The sequence below is a fragment of the Stomoxys calcitrans genome, chromosome 4 (assembly GCF_963082655.1).
Source record: "Stomoxys calcitrans chromosome 4, idStoCalc2.1, whole genome shotgun sequence".
NCBI classification, from domain to species: Eukaryota; Metazoa; Arthropoda; class Insecta; order Diptera; family Muscidae; genus Stomoxys; species Stomoxys calcitrans.
In genome coordinates, this window is record NC_081555.1 from 127,019,257 (window position 1) to 127,038,567 (window position 19,311).

General features: G+C 37.3%; 1 protein-coding gene across 1 annotated transcript in view; it reads right to left on the bottom strand.

Annotated features, from left to right (window-relative positions):
* Nucleotides 1-4,809: 4,809 nt before the first annotated feature.
* LOC106088586 (carbonic anhydrase-related protein 10) overlaps nucleotides 4,810-19,311 on the bottom strand; it is a 138,497-nt gene continuing 123,995 nt past the window's right edge. Inside the window, exons 8-9 of the mRNA XM_013254175.2 lie at nucleotides 8,980-9,163; nucleotides 4,810-4,917 (exon numbers count right to left, since the gene is read on the bottom strand). Of these exons, the coding sequence (XP_013109629.2) occupies nucleotides 4,895-4,917; nucleotides 8,980-9,163 (207 nt within the window). The 3' untranslated portion in view covers nucleotides 4,810-4,894. The remainder of the gene's footprint in view (nucleotides 4,918-8,979; nucleotides 9,164-19,311) is intronic.

The window sequence follows — 19,311 nt, forward strand, 5'->3', positions numbered from 1 at the left end:
GATTAACATCAATGTTTACTTGTATGTGTTGTTATTTACCTATGTTTTTCTATGAAAATAATCAATTAAAATAATATTTAATTGGTGTAAAAGTCCATTTAAGCATCGCAAGTGATTATGAATAATAATCGTCAACTGAATAGCTTTTTTGCTGAAAGTTTCATTAATGTTAAAAAAAACTATTAAAACATAGAGAGTTTTTTATTTAAAAATAATTTTCATGTATAGTTTTTGTAAGACCATACAAAATAAAAAGAAATCATAATATCTGTATTTAGTCGCTTTCAAACGGTTGAAATCACCATGACATCATTATTCGTAATAATGGTTATGTTAAATGTTTCAGTTTCGGATTTTTATTGTACTCGCAGAAGTTGTCACTTTGAATAAAAAGTTTCAAGGTTATCCCTTTAAAAAATTTAAGATATTGAAGGAATATTGAGTATAAGGGGGAAGTCATCGCAATGCCGCTCCTAAGCACATCTGCTATGATAGTTGCTAAAGGCCTTTTTAAAATAGATATCGTCTTAGCTTAGGTTAGGTTGAACAAAGGGTGCAGATGTTAATATGTCCCTTGCCACTGTGAACATACACCTAAACCAGTAATCGACTTGTTGTGCGCTCTAAATACTAATGTAACCTCGAAAAATCTAAGCCAGAAATTCCGAGCTACTAACAAAATCCGGCAGACGGAGCACCAGAGAAAACACGATGGTGCCGATGAGGAGGCCCTTACCTACCTCCGAAACGTCCACCAATGATGTCTTTGTTCTGTGTTTGTTCCGCCAGTGTGAATGACAATTTCTTTTTTGTAGTCAAAAAAACCTTCATTGCAATAATTTTCATTCTCATAGTCAAACATCCAGTATTTCTCCCCTTTGGGAAAATAACTACTACTACAAAATTTCCCATGAACATTCCATTAAATAATAGGGGATGCTTCTCTCATATCAATGAGTGCAGTCCGATTAAAGTTTAAGCTCCATGACAAGGTTCCTCCTTTGGCGGACATGCCAATCTCTGTGCCACAGTATCCTCTTGAGGATATAAATGAAAAAAAAAAAAGAAAAAATTAAATCAATGACTAGCCAAACCGGCAAATATAACGAAATAGCCGCACCCGGCGTGCTCTGCTGCCCCTTCATTAGCACCACGCGAAAAATAAGTTTCTTACTTACTACCATATGCATCGTCCCATTATAATAATTTGAACTACCAAATTCCTTTTATTGAACCCCAAATAGCCATGATCGACAAATATTCATATTTTAAGAGGTGTTTTGAAGGGTGGAGGCCACCGTAGCGCAGAGAGAACGCCTGGGTTCGATTCCTGGCGAGACCATCAGGAAAAATGTTCAGCGGTGGTTTTCCCCTCCTGGTGCTGGCGACATTGGTGAGGTACTATGCCATGTAAAACTTCTCTCCAAAGAGGTGTCGCACTGCGGCACGCCGTTCAGACTCGGCTATAAAAAAGGTGGTTCCTCATCATTGGGCTTAAACTTGAATCAGACTGCTCTCATTGATATGTGAGAAGTTTGCCCCTGTTCCTTAGTGGAATGTTCATGGGCAAAATTTGCAATTTCCAATTTGATTATTCGTAATCTTACTCCCGAAAATCTTTTATTTGAGTCCCTAATTGTCAAGATCGTCTTATATGCCCACTTGGGACGGTATTGGTTTTGGGGCAGCCCCCTTGGTAATTACACTCAGTTTTTAGTATTCGATAATCATATTCGAACTCCACTCTCGAGTACCTTTCATTGGAGTCCCATATGGTCCCAATCGGTCCACTTTTGATTTTAAGCGGTACTTTTGATGCGGTTTTTTGCTTGGGGTGGCGCCTTAGGTACTTGGATTAATTCATAATATTCTAATTTCACTCCCGAATACCTTACATTTTAGTTCCTATATGCGTTGATCGGTCTACTTTGATTTTGGTCGGATTTAGGCTTTGGACGGCTTCCTAATACTTGAATCCAATTTTTAAAATCATATTCATATTCTACTCTCGAATTCTCCCGATCAGTTCACTTTTTATTTTGGGTGGTACTCTTAGGGCGACGACCTAGGTAGTTGATTCATTTTTTGACACCATATTCGTATTCTACTACCTTTCAGTTGAGCCCCATATTGTTCCGATCGGTCCACTTTGTGCGGTTTTGGGCATACGCATACTCTATACCAATTTCGTGTTTTGGGGTACCATAAGGTGGCATACAAAAATTCGCTTAAATCGGTGCCCTTATCTCCGATATATGGCGTTTTTGAAAATTGGGTTATGAGAGTTCATGGAATCTGGCGTCCCCCAACACTTGGCCCCAAAATTGGTTACCAAATTAATTTTGTAATCTCAAATACATTTCATTTGAGCCACATATTACCATGGTCTGTACTCTTTGGGGGGTAGTTTGGGGAAGGGGCGATGCCCCAAATACATGGTCCCACATTTGGATATCAGATTTGTATTCTACTCCCAAATACCTTTATTGGAGTCTCGTAATGCGATGGTCAGTAAATAATTACTGTTTCTGCAGTTTTTTTAGGGAAAGGGTAGACCCCCAGAAAATTTGTCTCGAAATTTGGTATGGATTTCGTGCTCTATATTTTCAGGTCTAAGCGTTTGGTCGGTAAATATGTCCGATTTAGGGGAGTGGGGTGGTCCCCCAAACTCTTAGATCTGAAAATATATCAGCATCGTGCTCTACTCTCAAATATCATTTATTTGAACCACATATTGCCATTGGCCTTAAAATTGGATATCAAAATCCTTCTCTAATCTCAAATACCTTTTTTTATACCCCTTATTGTAAAAGTCAACAAATATGTCTGGTTGGGATATGGGCCCTAAAAACTATCAATATCGAGCTCCACTCTCTTTAAGGCCCAAATTGTCATGGTGAGCAAATACGTCCTATTTGGGGTTGTTATGGGGGAGGGACGTCCCTTAGAAAGATGGTCCCGATTGTTAAAACCAAATTCGTGGTGTACACCCAAATATCTTTCATTTGAGCCCAATATTTCCAAAGTCAGCAAACATGTCCGATTTGGGGATGGGGCGCCCACTTAGTAACTTGGCCCTGAAAATATATATTCGTGTTCTACTCTAAAATACCTCTTATTTGAGCCCCATATTGCAATGGTCGGCAAATACGTCATATTCGGGGGGTGCAGTGGCCACATAGACACTTTCTTGAATATTGATATCGGATTCTTACTTAACTCTCAAACACCTTTCACTTGAGCCCCATATTGCTATGATCGTAAATTTGTCCTCTTTTACGGCTCCCCAACACTTGTTCACACATTTGGACATCAGATTCGTATTCTACACTCAAATACATTTTATTTGAACCCCATATTCCCAGGGTCAGTTCATAAGTTCTGTCAGTAAATAAGATTCTTCACCTTTCATTCCGTGTGGGGTGTTTTTGGGAAGGGGTTGACCCCAGAAACTTGTTTCTTTATTTAGATATCAAATTCATATTCTATTCGCAAATACCTTTCCCATATTGCACTTGGTCCGACAATTGCATATCTGAATCGTTTTCTAATCTTAAATACCTTCCATTTGAGTCCCATATTGCCATATATATATATATTTATATATATACATTTGATAGGCGAGACACTTTCTTGAATATTGATATCGGATTCTTACTTAACTCTCAAACATCTTTCACTTGAGCCCCATATTGCTATGATCGTAAATTTGTCCTCTTTAACGGCTCCCCAACACTTGTTCCCACATTTGGACATCAGATTCGTATTCTACACTCAAATACATTTTATTTGAACCCCATATTCCCAGGGTCAGTTCATAAGTTCTGTCAGTAAATAAGATTCTTCACCTTTCATTCCGTGTGGGGTGTTTTTGGGAAGGGGTTGACCCCAGAAACTTGTTTCTTTATTTAGATATCAAATTCATATTCTACTCGCAAATACCTTTCCCATATTGCACTTGGTCCGACAATTGCATATCTGAATCGTTTTCTAATCTTAAATACCTTCCATTTGAGTCCCATATTGCCATATATATATATATATTTATATATATACATTTGATAGGCGAGATCCGTTTCTGAAAATTAGGGAAAGAGATATTTTAAATATAGAATTTTGCATAAACCAAGTGGCAATGGCCTCAAAAAATCGTTTGAAGTTAAAAATTGGTATAGGAGCATCTTAATAATTGTTTATTTTTAGCAAGAAACCGATGTATCAAAAACCCATAAAGTTATATTTTCTAAGGAAAACGACTGTCAAATTCAGCCCAATAGCCAAACAAAACGCATTTTATACATGTTTATGTAATGCCCAATCTATTCAGAACTGTCTCAATATGAAGAAGACTCCGAAGGCTCTGCATAACACTATGATTTCTCATATGCTAAGTTACCACTCAAAGAAAGATATCCTCGTTTCTTTCCATGGTTAAGTGTTTGCTCTGAATTTAATAGAAAACGTAAACTAGCTGTTCATAGCATGGTGTAAGGTTGCACTATAATTTTCGCCATTTGTTTAAAATTTTGTGGCAAAATGATATGGAAGGAAAATACAAAAAATTGTTTTATAATGCTCTAATTGTTTTTTATCTACTAGCAATTTAAACTATACATATGCCTATAGATACATTTAATACTAATCCTTTACTGATTTTGTAAAGGGATAAGGTTGTTTAATATTTAATTAGTATCTTACCAAATATATATTTTGTTTGTTTCTTATTTGTTAATTTAAAGTTTATTATTTTTAGTGGAAGCTCCTGTTACACGCTGTTTATTATTATTCTTATTATGCAAAATATTCCATCTTGAATCGTCTCCATTTGTATCCTTTGATTGCTGCTTTCTTGTGGGTTGATATATAAAAAAAACATGCGACTACGCTTTATCTCTTAGTGTTGTTTCCAACTAGTGGCTGTTAAAAGAGAGAGAGAGAGAGTAAAGAAAAAATAAAGAAAATTTTATTGGCAGTGATAAAGGATAAAATTAAGATACGGAACAAAAAAAATGTATCCTCTCTATCTTAGTTAAATCTTTTTTATACTTTATCTTTTTATTTAATTTAATTTCGTTTTATCTTCTTTTATTTTACTTTGTTTTATGTTACATAATTTTATTTCATTTTGTCTGTTTGCGCTCTTTTATTTAGATCTTTAAATTTGTTCGTGATTTATCGAGCATCTTGTAGCTCGAGATCATATTCAATGCTTTCTATTCAAAAATGGTGTAGGGTATAAATAGTTAAACTATTTTCCTACTCAAAGAAAAGTTGAGAAAGTGTCTCTTATTATTCAAAACACTTTGACTGACTTGGTGGATCATGATTTCTGATAGGCCATGTATCTTTATCAACACCTTTGTTAAATTGATTAGGTTGCCCTACATACCCAGAGACTATTGATTACGGTGTAGAGCACGCTTTTGTTTTAAAACACGGCTTAGTAAGACCTCTAGCACTTCTTAGCGCAGTAAGAGAGAAGAAGGCCTTACTTTCCACTATTCCGATGCAAACTAATCATCAATGTATCTTAGCATTTTTCTACACCGTACTCAATAGTCTTAGGGTATGTATGACAACTTAATGACAAAGGTGTTGAGAAGATACATGGCGTATCAGAAATCATGATCCATCAAGCCAGTCAAAGTGTTTTAAAGCTGAACTTTTGTAAGTTCTTTGCTATGCTATTATTCGAGTAGAAAGTGTTGAATATTTACTTGAGGTAGAAGATGTTCGAAAAATCACAAAAAAAAATTATTTTATAATATTTGAATTAGTTATACCCCACACCATAGGACGGGGTATAATAATTTCGTCATTTCGTTTGTAACATCTCGAAATATGTTCCTAAAACCCCACAAAGTATTGGGTTGCCCAAAAAGTAATTGCGGATTTTTCATAAAGTCGGCGTTGACAAATTTTTTCACAGCTTGTGACTCTGTAATTGCATTCTTTCTTCTCTCAGTTATCATCTGTTTCTTTTAGCTTGCTTTAGAAAAAAAGTGTAAAAAAAGTATATTTGATTAAAGTTCATTCTAAGTTTTATTAAAAATGCATTTACTTTCTTTTAAAAAATCCGCAATTACTTTTTGAATGTCAAGACATTCTAAGTCGATCTAGCCATGTCCGTCCGTCCGTCTGTCTGTCGAATGCACACTAACTTTCGAAGGAGTAAAGCCAGGCGCTTGAAGTTTTGCACAAATACTTCCTACTAGTGCTAGGTCAGCTGGGATTGTAAATGGGCCAAATCGATCCATGTTTAGATACAGCTGCCATATAAGTCTTATGAGTCTTGACTTCTTGAGCCTATAGATTATTATCCAATTTGGCTGAAATTTTGCACGTGGTGTTTTGGTAGCAGAATGATTCAAATGAATGCATAACCGATGTCCCGAGTAGACTTCTTGAGCCTCTAGAGGGCGCAATTATTATCCGGTTTTGGTAACATTCCCAACACCTGTGCTAAGAATGGTTCAAATGGATAACCTGATATAGCCGCCTTATAAACCGTTGTCCTGATTTTGCCTTCTTGAACTTGTAGAAGGCGCAATTCTTATCTGATTTGGCTAAAATTTTGCATATATCGTTGAGAAATGACTTCCAACAACTGTGTCTATTATGGTCTAAATCAGTCCGTAACCTGATATAGCCGCCATTTACTGTGGACATACAGCTAAGGAAAAACTAAGCAATAATACAAAATTATAATAGAGATGAAACTAATTTCGAAGTGTTTGTAATAAAGCAGTTTGTTATGCCGTGATGAAGGAGTTTAAGATGGGCAAAGGAGGGGCGAACTGCAGAATTGTGTGCTAATACTGCGGTACAGTCAAGTGCAAGGCGTTAGATTAGGATAGGTTAAAGTGGCAGTCGGCCAGCAGACTCACTTAGTCCATTGTGATACTACAGGAACAGAAGAAGGAAGATGCCTTCTAGTTTCTACCGTTGAACCATCCAGATCGCTTTAAAAAGCCCAACCACTTGCGAATGCTCACATCCGCTAAATTTGAAAGGTTCTCAGAGAAATGATAACATAAAGTGGCTCCTTCTGGCTGCCAGAGCGGGACACACCCAAAGCAGATGTTTCGTAGTCTCTTCTCCTTCGATGTATTCAAAACTTCTGCAAAAGTCTTTACTGGCAACCTTCAGTCTGTCAGCATGTTTTCCGAATAGACTGTGGCCAGTCATGACGTACACAATGACTGAGACGTCTGTTCTAGCCAATGACAGCAAAGCGGTAGACCTCTTCAAGTCTAGATTAGCTCACACAATTTTGGCATGCTCACAACCCCCTCTTTGTGACCATCTATCATTCGTTGCCCTTTGGGCCTGATCCTGAAAACTCCGTTTACATGTCGCTAGAGGCATACCGACAGATTCCAATTTGTCTGGAATGTGTAGGGCAGTTCCCGGCACCCAGAACAAGTGAATTTTGAACTATTCAGCCATCTCGTTCAGAGATCTGCTACAGTCGAGGGAGGTTTTTGTGTTCAGAAATACGTTCTACAGGGATTTAATGGCTGCCTGGCTGTTTGAAAAGATATTTATGCCAATCGTCGTTATGACATTATATCATAGCCATTCCAACACTTCCTTCATTGCAAGAATCTCAGATGATACTAACTGCAGTGGTCGGGTAACCTTTCCGATATGACTAGTTCCAAGGCGTTAGTTATTGGAAAAAGTGCTCCGCCAAGATCTTTAATGAGTTTTAACAAACTGCAGTGGTCGGGTAACCTTTCCGATATGACTAGTTCCAAGGCGTTAGTTATTGGAAAAAGTGCTCCGCCAAGATCTTTTAATGAGTTTTAACAAACTTCCCGTTATTTAAAAAGCCATTAAAAAAAGCCTAGATAACTCAACAATTTTTTTTAGAATGGGTTTACAAACATTTTGTTCCCGAACTATAAGAGATAAGTTTAAGAAAATTAAATTCAGCCAATGTCATTATCAAAAAAAGTATCGTCTCGTGTTTCAGACATAGAAATAACATGTAACATGGATCTGGCATTGCAATAGAAGTATTCAATTTAACGAACAATTTTAGCATAAAGGATATGGAAAGATCGCTCAGGTGTAATTCAGTTTCCCAATTTGCTATTTTGTCCGGTAGGGATATGACATATATCAGATAAGACTCAGTAGGAAAAAAGTTCGTGTTTACTGATTTTTTTAAAAAATTTAAAGTTCCTTAAAAGAAGCGATACGTGGTTCCACAACACTTTTTTAGACTTCTTGAATAGTCCTGGCTGCTCTGGCATTTCAGACCAAGGTAAATGTTATCAAAAATATGTGTAAAAATTGTAAAAAAGATCACTCGATTATCCGGGAAAATCGATTATTCGTAATGCCTCCGCTCCCGACCATCCCGGATGATCGAGGTCCGACTGTATTTTATTTTATTTTACTTCATTCTATTTTATTTAATTGAATTTTTTCGGATAATATTATTACACTTTCTTTTTTATTTTAATTTATTTTATTTTGTTTTATTTCATTTTATTTTAATTTATTTTTTTTATTTTATTTTATTTTATTTTATTTTATTATATTATATTATATTATATTATATTATATTTTATTTTATTTTATTTTATTTTATTTTATTTTATTTTATTTTATTTTATTTTATTTTATTTTATTTTATTTTATTTTATTTTATTTTATTTTATTTTATTTTATTTTTTATTTTATTTTATTTTATTTTATTTTATTTTATTTTATTTTATTTTATTTTATTTTATTTTATTTTATTTTATTTTATTTTATTTTATTTTATTTTATTTTATTTTATTTTATTTTATTTTATTTTATTTTATTTTATTTTATTTTATTTTATTGTATTTTATTGTATTTTATTGTATTTTATTTTATTTTATTTTATTTTATTTTATTTTAATTTATTTTATTTTATTTTATTTTATTTTATTTTATTTTATCTTATTTTATTTTATTTATATGAAATTTTTGCTGATTTACCTTTATAATAAACTTCTCTGTACATGGTGGGACAGGCTGCCTTTCCGTTGGCTTTTGTCGTTTTGAAATCAATGTTGGTGCGTATGGGTCGGTGCAATAAAGGTTGTGGTGGTCTATAATTATTACCCAAGGGAGCCTTCGGGTGATCCGGACTGCCTTGCATAAGGCGTCGTAAAGCGTGTAACTGAAAATTGAAACAACAAATTCCATTAAAATTTATTGCGTAATTCTGGTATTTAAAACTAATAAAAGATAGTCTGCAGATAACCGTCAGAATATTTTAAATAGTTGCAAAGTCATGCCTTTCATTTTCCATAAATTCATCTCAGTTTTTTTCATATATACAATATTAACTACCCAAAAGAGTTAAGCGTCGAAAGATAGCATACCGAAAAGGTTGGCAGTAAATTGCTGCAAAAGCCCTGAGAAATTAGTAGCTCAAGATTTAAACGAAATGCGTTGCGAAAACGTTAATTATGTGTGGCACTTGAATTAACCCTTGCACCACTTGAGCCTGGTATCTTAAATCCTGGAAACCACCAGCAAACTTGAAATTCTCTCAGAACTCTTTGCACGTTCACTAACACACTTACATTCGTACCTAAATCATCATCAAATTTCGCATAAAGTTTACTAAGCTCACCTAATGAGTTCAATGATATGTCTCACCACTGCCATCGTAACCAACGCTACACTGCGTTGATGCCACCAGACGACCTACCTGCACATGAAAAAACTGCATATCTTCTGCTCTGCAGCTCAGAAAACTCTCAGTCTCGGCTCCATACCCCGAAGTTGTTAATTTCAGATACTTGGTTACACAAGAGCATACTTACAACTCTACAACTCTTTACACACGGAAGTTTTGTGTGAGTGCGGTAGACAACGACTTGAAAAGTTCATAAATGCATCAAGGACTTTGTCACAGTATAGATTTATTATAAAGTCAAATTAGTTATTGCCAAAAACTAAATTTTCCCGCCAAGTACGTTTGAAATGAGATTTTGGCAGAAAAATTTCGGTTTATGCGGGAGCTATGTAAGGTTATGGAATGAATCGAACCATAGTTGTTATAACTGTTGGAGATCATAAGAGAAATCATTATGCAAAACTTCAGCCATATTAGCTCAAAAAATATAATCAGGAGATCGTTTGTATGAGAGCTATATGTGGTTATGCATCGATTAACAATTTCAATCGACCTACATATGACAATAAGAAGTAATTGTGGGTAATCGAGCGGCTAACTTTACTCGCTCGAAAGTAGAGACCGACTCACTTTACAGGGAGTGAATAGGTCCACCAGTTTTCGCAGGGAGCTCCTAAGCATCCGAAACCCCTTGGAAGTATTCTAAGAGAAGACGGAAACTGGATAGAGCTCTAAGACGATCCAACTTTTGGCTGCTTCGCTCTTCCCCGGGTGCTCGGAATAGCCGGAGTGTCGATGTATCCGGATGTTCCTTTGATACGCTCCCTCCCTGGGCCGAGTTATACTCTGTGGTTGAAAACATGATAAAGAAAAGAAAGCAGCGGGAGGTTAAGATAGTTTTATCCCGAAGGCGGAGAAGCCAAGCCATTCTCTACACAATGACTAAAGGCCAATAAGTCCCTCATCTTTCATGTTTAAGGTACCTAGAGAGGCTAATTTAGGGACACTTGTTGTGAGGACCGTCCCGACCCTTCACTGGTATTGGGCTATGCGCATGCTTAAACTAAAGGGTCTGTGGGTTGAAAGTGACCTTTATGACCGGGTTGGCTACATCGAAGAGAATTTGGGTGTGGGCGACTTCACTTTGGATGACTTGGACATAGAAGGGGATGTAAAGTTGGGGTCCATATATGGAGTTCTGTTGGGTAATTGGATTGATTTGGAGGGCTTCTCCACCAGTGATGAACCTTTCAGCTTCAAAACAGATTTCGAAGATTGTGACTAGAGGAACTCCTCAAGGAGAGGTTTTATCTTCTATTTTTTGTCTTCTCGCTATAGTGAGATTCTGAGATTTTATCCAAAAAGAGAGGGTGAAGGTCGTTGTCTGGGCGTGGGCCTACGGGCTTGCCATAAACTCCAGAAAGGCTGGGCTTTTAATCAGGAGAAAATTACTACGTGTTTTCTGAGGACCTATTCTGGATGGGATAGAGCTGCCATTCTATCAGGAGGGAAAGTACGGCATGATTCTCGACCAAAACTAAGCTGAAGAAGGATAAAAAGTGGGCCGAATACTCTATACTCCTATTGCAACTTCAGAAGAAGCAGTTGGGTTTTAGGCCGGGAACGGTACACTGGAGGTTTATTGCGATTGTTCGACCTATTCTCAGCTATGGCTATCTGGTGGAATATCGGACTCAGAAAAACTGTGCCTACGCAGGATGATCAAAAAGATTAGGGTAACGCTGCGGTTCTGATGTGTACAGCAAGAAAGAGTGACACGATGGAGGCGCTTAATGCCATTCTCCATCTTAGGTCTTTTCACCTGAGTGTCGAATGTATTGCAAGGGACTTAGGTTTATGGCGGTCCTAAAACTTTGGGAATTTATCTGTGCCGCAAAGAGTTGGACATGCAGCGTGGATGGAAGCTATATGGGGTGCCACTGATTATATGCCAGGGGAGTCATTCTTTATTTCAGAAGATGTGGTTTCCTCGAAAAGGGATCTCTGAGTTGGGGTTATACCACCTACCGAGGCAGAAATCTTCTTTGAGTTCCTAGGCATACTACAGTTTTTTGGACAGTTCCAGTTAAGCGTCTTTCAGGGGAGGTCTTTGTGGTCCTGATGGCCCAATCAGACTGCTGGCACTGAAGGCTACGTCGTGAGGCCGAGGCTTGTTAAAATATGCATGGAGATTCTTAGAATCATTGAAAAAGCTGTCAGGCGCTGCTGGGTGCCGGGATATCAAGGGTTGGAGGGGAACATAGCGCCCGACGAGTTGGCCAGGAAGGAATCGCTGATTGCCGTAGATCTTAAAACAGATTCAGTGAGCTCTCCTCTTTGCGAACTTCTTGATAGGGTGACCGCATTCTTCCATATCCGTAGAACGCGAGACATGGGCTGATGTTGTGGGTTGTAGGGTGGCAACAGGGTGTCGTTTAACCTGGGGCTGATGAAGCATGACTTAGGACTGCTTTTGGAAGACTGACTGTCATTTTTTTTTGTCTTGTGCGTTGTCTTAATCTTTGTCGTTTTTTCCATCGGAGAACATTTTATTTCATGTTCGGGACAGGTCACTTGGCCGCCTAGATCGTGCGATTTTGTAACTTTTATACTCTCCCCCATAGGATTAAATGATGATTTTTAAGTGTATTTTTTGTTTGGAAATTTCTTCATGACGAAATGGCAGAGTATACTTAAGATTTTCACTTTCACAAAGGCGTTTGGACGGAATTATCAACAAGTGCTGCCACTCCCAAAAAAGTCATAAAAAACCACTCTGTATATTAAAAATGCTTGGTCTTGACCTATCATTATGCTTTGGTATAGAAAACTCGTGCAAAGATCTTGAAAATTGCTATCCATGATGAAGGGAATATAAGATTCGACCTGTAAAACTTAACACGCTTTCACTTGTTAACTACAAGCATTCGATGTAGAGTGCAACACTCAGCTGTGTTTTCGTTACGCCGCAACGTGGCTTAATTTATTTGGTGAATTCAAGGCAACTTTGTTAACACCGAACTTACATTGTAAAAATCCACGTTTTTCAATGCAGCAGCATTGAAACAAATCGAAAGGCATTTGTAGGGATATGCACACACACACACACCCACTGGCACTCCCTACTCTGCTGCCGTATACGTAACAACTTGTAAGTGGCATTGTATAAGTGTTAGTGGCGCAAGTGTGGCAACACCAGAAATTGCAATTAAAGCTTAACTCCGGTGTAAGCAGGAAGTTAAATTATAAGGATGGTGTGATGATACTGGCGACATGGTTGATGCCATTAACCAATACCCAACCAACATCCGTATAGACCAACGAAACGGCTAAAGAATCAACGGCCAAGAGAATCAACGTGAGTGTAACAAACATGAAATGCTATCAGGTAAAGTCCTGCCGTCGACTATATGCCTTTTTGGTGGCTTGACAGAAAAGTAGGTTTGTCGTTTGGTGTGTCCCCGTGGCAACACTTAACAAAATGCCTTCTCCTTAAATGTACACCCAATATGGATTTACATTTATCCCAACGGAAATAATACCGGCAATCGTTTCCCGCCTATAAAACCAGTCACACTAACACAGCCAAACAAACATTGATACATTTTTACATGAAATATTGTAGAAGGTGTTCAAGTTGTTCGCAGCATGTGTATACATACAACTCTTAAGTTGAAGCTTAAGCATCTCAGTGAAAGGTTTAAGCAATAGTTTTGCCAGCGTAACAGTGTCGGTTTGATAGGGACTTTTAAAAACATTCAAAGCTATGCAAGCTTAATGAGACATGACATGGAGAGGCTTCAACTGATCTTACTCGAAAACTTATTTGCTGTTAAAGCAGATTTATTGACGGACTGATTAAAGACTACATAGAAAAAACATTCGCCAAAAATTTTTTCAATAAAAAATATAATTGAAAATCAAATTGATTTCAATTAAAAAATTAATTGATTCAATTATTTTTTAATTGAATATTATTCTTTTTTCTACAGTCGCTTCCCGAATTTTTTGCCATTTTCAATTAAAAAAAATTATTGAATCAATTAATTTTTGAATTGAACCTGAAGAGTTTCTCAATTACAAACATGATTGAAATCTTTGTAATTTTTAATTAAAAAATTAATTGATACAAAATTTTCAAATATGGTGCTTAAGTAAACTTAATTAAAGGCTATTTTGTCCCCCACAATATAAAGGGAAGTAGATTTCAAAGACCCATATGTCCCACATATCGACAAATTTTTAGCAATACCATGGCAGCCGGTTCTACGTGCCGTATTAACCCGATGAAGTCCTTCATCGGGTTAATACGGCCTCAATTGACAACACACCGCTACGACAACAACAACAAATCTATAGAGCACTCCTACCCGACGCCCGAAATCATTTAGAGAACCCCCGTGGGGGAGTTTTTATTTATTCTGGTGCCCTCGGACCTGTACCCAAACAACGCACCTCAAGTTCATATTTAAGGAGGTAAACATTTGTGTACCTAACATAGAAATTAATAGGAAAAGAAAATAAAACATTTGAATCATTTTTATACCCACCACCGAACGATGGGGGAATATTCATTTTGTGATTCCGTTTGCAACACATCGAAATATCCATTCCCGACCCTACATATATTTTCTTGATCAGCGTAAAAATCTAAGACCATCTAGCCATGTCCGTCCGTCTGTCCATCTGTCTGTTGAAATCACGCTACAGTCTTTAAAAATAGAGCTATTGATCTGAAACTTTGCACAGATTTTTTTTTTTTGTCCATAAGCAGGTTAAGTTCGAAGATGGGTTATATCGGACTATATCTTCATATAGCCCCCATATAGACCGATCCGCCGATATAGGGTCTTAGGCTCATAAAAGCCACATGTATTATCCGATTTTGCTGAAATTTGGGACAGTGAGTTGTGGTAGGCCCTTCGACATCATTCGTTAATTTGGCCCGGATCGGTCCAGATGTGGTTAAAGCTGCCATATAAACCGATCCTCCAATTTACGGTCTTAGGCCCATAAAAGCCACATTTATTATCCGATTTCGCTGAAATTTGGAACAGTGAGTTATGTTAGGCCCTTCGACATCGTTTGTCAATTTGGCCCAGATTTGGATATAGCTGCCATAAAGACCGATCCTCCGATTTACGGTCTTAGTCCCATAAAAGCCATATTTATTATCCTATTTCGCCGAAATTTGGAACAGTGAGTTGTGTTAGGCCCTTCGACATCATTTTTCAATTTGGCCCAGATCCGTCCAGATTTGGATAAAGATGCCATATAGACCGATCCTCCGATTTACTGTCTTAGGCCCTTAAAAGCCACATTTATTGTCCGATGTCGTTTAAATTTGGGACAATGCGTTAAGTTGAACCCCTTGACATACTTCTGTAATATGGCACAGATCGGTCCAGATTTGGATATAGCAGCCATATAGACCGATCTCTCGGTTTTAGGTTTTGGGGCCATAAAAACGCATTTATTGTCCGATGTCGCCGAAATTTGGGAGAGTGAGTTATGTTAGGCCCTTCGACATCTTTCTTCAATTTGGCTCAGATCGATCCAGATTTGGATATAGCTGCCATATAGATCGACATCTCGATTTAAAGTCTTGGCCCTAAAAAAGGAGCTTTATAATCCGATTTAACTGAAATTTGACACAGTGACTTATGTTAGGCTTTTCGACATCCATATTGTATATGGTTCAAATCGGTTTACTTTTAGATATAGCTACTAAAAAGACCAATATTTTGTTATACACAATTGAACAATGTCTTGTACTTACTAGTATTTGATCCAAATCGGAATATATTTCGATATAACTGCTATGGGACATAAGGCCCGGCCCGGCCGAACTCAACACCTTTTTACTTGTTTAATAATGTCAATAAAAAATTGGTTGAAAATTTCAAAAATTTCAATCCTCATTTTCATTGGAACAATTAAAAATTAAATTGAAATTTTTAAAAATTTCAATCATTCTGTTCATTGAATATGCAATGATTTAATTGAAAATGTTTTAATTATTTATTCAAAAACGGTGATTGATATTATCATTTTCGTGATTAAACCAGTTTTTATTAAAAACTTAATTGAATCAATTTACTTCGTGATTGAAACCAATTTTTATTTTTTCTGCGTTTTTTTAATAAAAAACATTTAAAAATAGATTTTAAAATATTAAAATTTGTACAGTAAAGTAGTCAAAAGTCAAACTTTATAACTTTGTTGAGTGCTGTATTTTACTTTTCCTTAGTAATATCGCAATAAAATCCCACTGTGTCTCAATTCCTGATGTTTCTTCGCTTAAAGTTAAGAGTTCTTTTTGTATAACTTTTTTTTTTCAAGAGTTTCATGCAATTTTGCGTAATTGAGATTTCGAGTATGTGCTTGAGTGAAACTTATGCGGCTATGCAACCATTGCCTTGAATGTTGCAGGAGAAAGCCATTAACGTTAATTGTGGCAATGACACCTGCATTATGCGGAGATATTGAACCCTGGAAAACATTTTGTGCTCGTATACATTTTATGGTATTTAATATGGCAGTTATTTATAAAATAATACCTTACATACAGGGAAACACTGAAGTGGTCCAGGGGCCTCAAAAGGCCGTAGCCCACAATTCTAAGACTATTGGGCTCTCGATCTGAGTAGTATAAAATGTTCTATTCATTTATTCAAGAGAACGTAGGGTTACAGGAACATTGTGTTTCAGTTGACCACTATCGACTTCTGGAGGCTGTAATTTGTTGAAATTAGTAATATGTTAAACAATTTAAGAGTGCTAAGTTCGGCCAGGCTAAATCGTATGTACTCTCCACCATGGAACGAATTTTTCAAGTTATTTGCCGGGTATCCCTTCATGGACAAAACAAGCTCTTTGGACGGTTTCTCTAAAGCTAAAACCGGATAATGAGAGGTCATAACGAGAAATCCCCATGTTTGGGTAAAAATTGCGCCCTCTAGAGCCAAAAAATGCAAAATTTGTCCATGAACACTACACTAAGGAACAGGGCAAACTTCTCACATATCAGTGAGTGCAGTCCAATTCAAGTTTAACCCCAATGATAAGGGCCCTCCTTTTTATACCCACCACCATAGGATGGGGGTATACTAATCTAGTCATTCCGCTTGTAACACCTCGTAATATTCCTCTTATATCCCATAAATTATATATATTCTTGATCGTCTCGACGTTCTGAGTCAATCTAACTATGCCGCCCGTCTGTCGGAATCACGATAGCGATCGAACGCGTCAAGCTAGCAGCTTAAAATTTTGCACAGATACTTAATATTGATGTAGGTCATTAGGGATTGTAAATGGGCCATAGCGGTTTAGATTTAGATATAGCTCCCATATAAACCGATCTACCGAATTGACTTCTTGAAGCCGTCGTTTTTGTCCGATTTGGTTTAAATTTTGCACGTAATGTTCTGTTACGACTTTCAACACCTGTGGGAAGTATAGTCCACATCGGTCTTTGACCTGATATAGCTCCCATATAAACCGATCTCTCGATTTGACTTCATTATCCCTTACAAGCCACATTTTTCGTTCGGTTTGGCTAAAATTTTGTACGTAGTGTTCTTTTATGACTTCCAACAACTGTGAATAGTATGGTATGGTATTGGTCTATAACCTGATGTTGCTCCCATATAAACCGATCTCCCGATTTGACTTCTTGAGTCCACATTTTTCGTCCGGTTTGGCTAAAATTTTGTACGTAGTGTTCTTTTATGACTTCCAACAACTGTTAATAGTAGAGTATGGTATCGGTCTATAACCTGATGTTGCTCCCATATAAACCGATCTCCCGATTTGACTTCTTGAGTCCTTACAAGCCACATTTTTCGTCCGGTTTGGCCGAAATTTTGCATTCGGTGTTCTGTTACGTCTACAACCTGATAGACTGATTTGGGCCGCACAACCGGTCTCTCGATCATAGATGTTCGGTTCCTAGAAGCTCTAATTTTTGTTGGTTTGACAGAAGTTTGGTATGTAGAATAAAATTATGTTATATTGATATGGCTGTCATATAAACCATTCTGGGATATTGACTTTTTGAGCCTCTAGAGGGGGCGCAGTTATTATCCAAGTTGGCTGAAATTTCGTACAACGGTTTCTCTTTCAACATACATGTGCAATATGGTCCGAATCGATCTATAGCTTGATACAGCTCCCATATAAACCGATCTTCCGATTTTGCTTCTTGAGCCCCTTCAAGGCGCAATTCTTATCAGAATGGACTGAAATATTACACAATGACTTCTAAAACATTTAGCATTCAATTCATTTATGGTCCGGACTATAACTTCATATAGCTCCAATAGAATTACAGTTCATTATGCGTTGTTTGCCTAAAAAAAGATACCGCGCAAAGAACTCGATAAATGCTATCAATAGTGAATGGTATATAAGATTCGGCCCGACTGAACTTAGCACGCTCTTACTTGCTTTGTATAAATTTTTTGCAGAATCCATGGTGGTGGGTTCCCAAGATTCGGCCCAGTCGATTTTATATATGAATCCGAACGGCGTGCCGTTATGCGACAACTCTTTGGAGAGAAGTTTTTACATGGCATAATACCTCACAAATGTGGCCGGCATTAGGTGGGAAAAACCATCGCTGAAAATTTTTCTTCTGATGGTATTGTCAGGATTCGAACCAAGGTATTAAGCGTCATAGGCGGACATGCTTACCTCTGCACTACGGCGGCCTCCTACCTTAGAGGCTCCCGAAGTATATTCGGAAGATCGGTTTATATGGATGCTATATGAGGTACGGTGGCCTCCGCCCTCCAGAGGCTCCCGAAATATATTCGGATGCTATATGAGGTACGGTGGCCTCCGCCCTCCAGAGGCTCCCGAAGTATATCCGGTAGATCGGCTTATATGGATGCTATATGGCGTTTGAACAGATTAAAAGCATACTTAGTACATATGTTGGAAGAATAACTCCTCGTGCAAAATTTCAGCCAAATTTGAAGAAAAAATTATCCCTCTTGAAGCTTAAGAAGTAAATTGGGGACTCGGTTTATATAAGAGCTATATCAGGATTCGAAGCCATACCTTATATAGACAACTTTACCTAATATATCGTGCAAATTTTCAGCCAAATCGGATAAGAATAGCGCCCTCTAGAGGCTCAAGAAGTATGTACGAGAGATCGGTTTATATGGGAGCAATATCAGACTTTGAACTTGTTGAATCCATACCTTATAGATTTGTTGGAAGTCCAAATCGGGTAATAATTTCGCCCTCTATAGGCTTAGGAATCATATACGGGATATGGTTTAAAATGGGAGCTATGCCTAAACATGGAACGATTTGGCCCATTTACAATCCCAACCGACCTACAAATAAGAAGCAAGCAACTGAGCAACATTTCAGGCGCCTAACTTTGCTCCTCCGAAAGTTAGCGTGCTTTCGACAATTGGACGGACGCACGGCCAGACGAACGGACGGATATGGCTAGATCGACTTAGTTTGTCATTTCGATCAAGAATTTATATACTTTATAGGGTCATGGACATATATTTCGAGGTGTTACAAACGATGGGTTGCCCAAAAAGTAATTGCGGATTTTTCATATAGGCGGCGTTGACAAATTTTTTCACAGCTTGTGACTCTGTAATTGCATTCTTTCTTCTATCAGTTATCAGCTGTTACTTTAAGCTTGCTTTAGT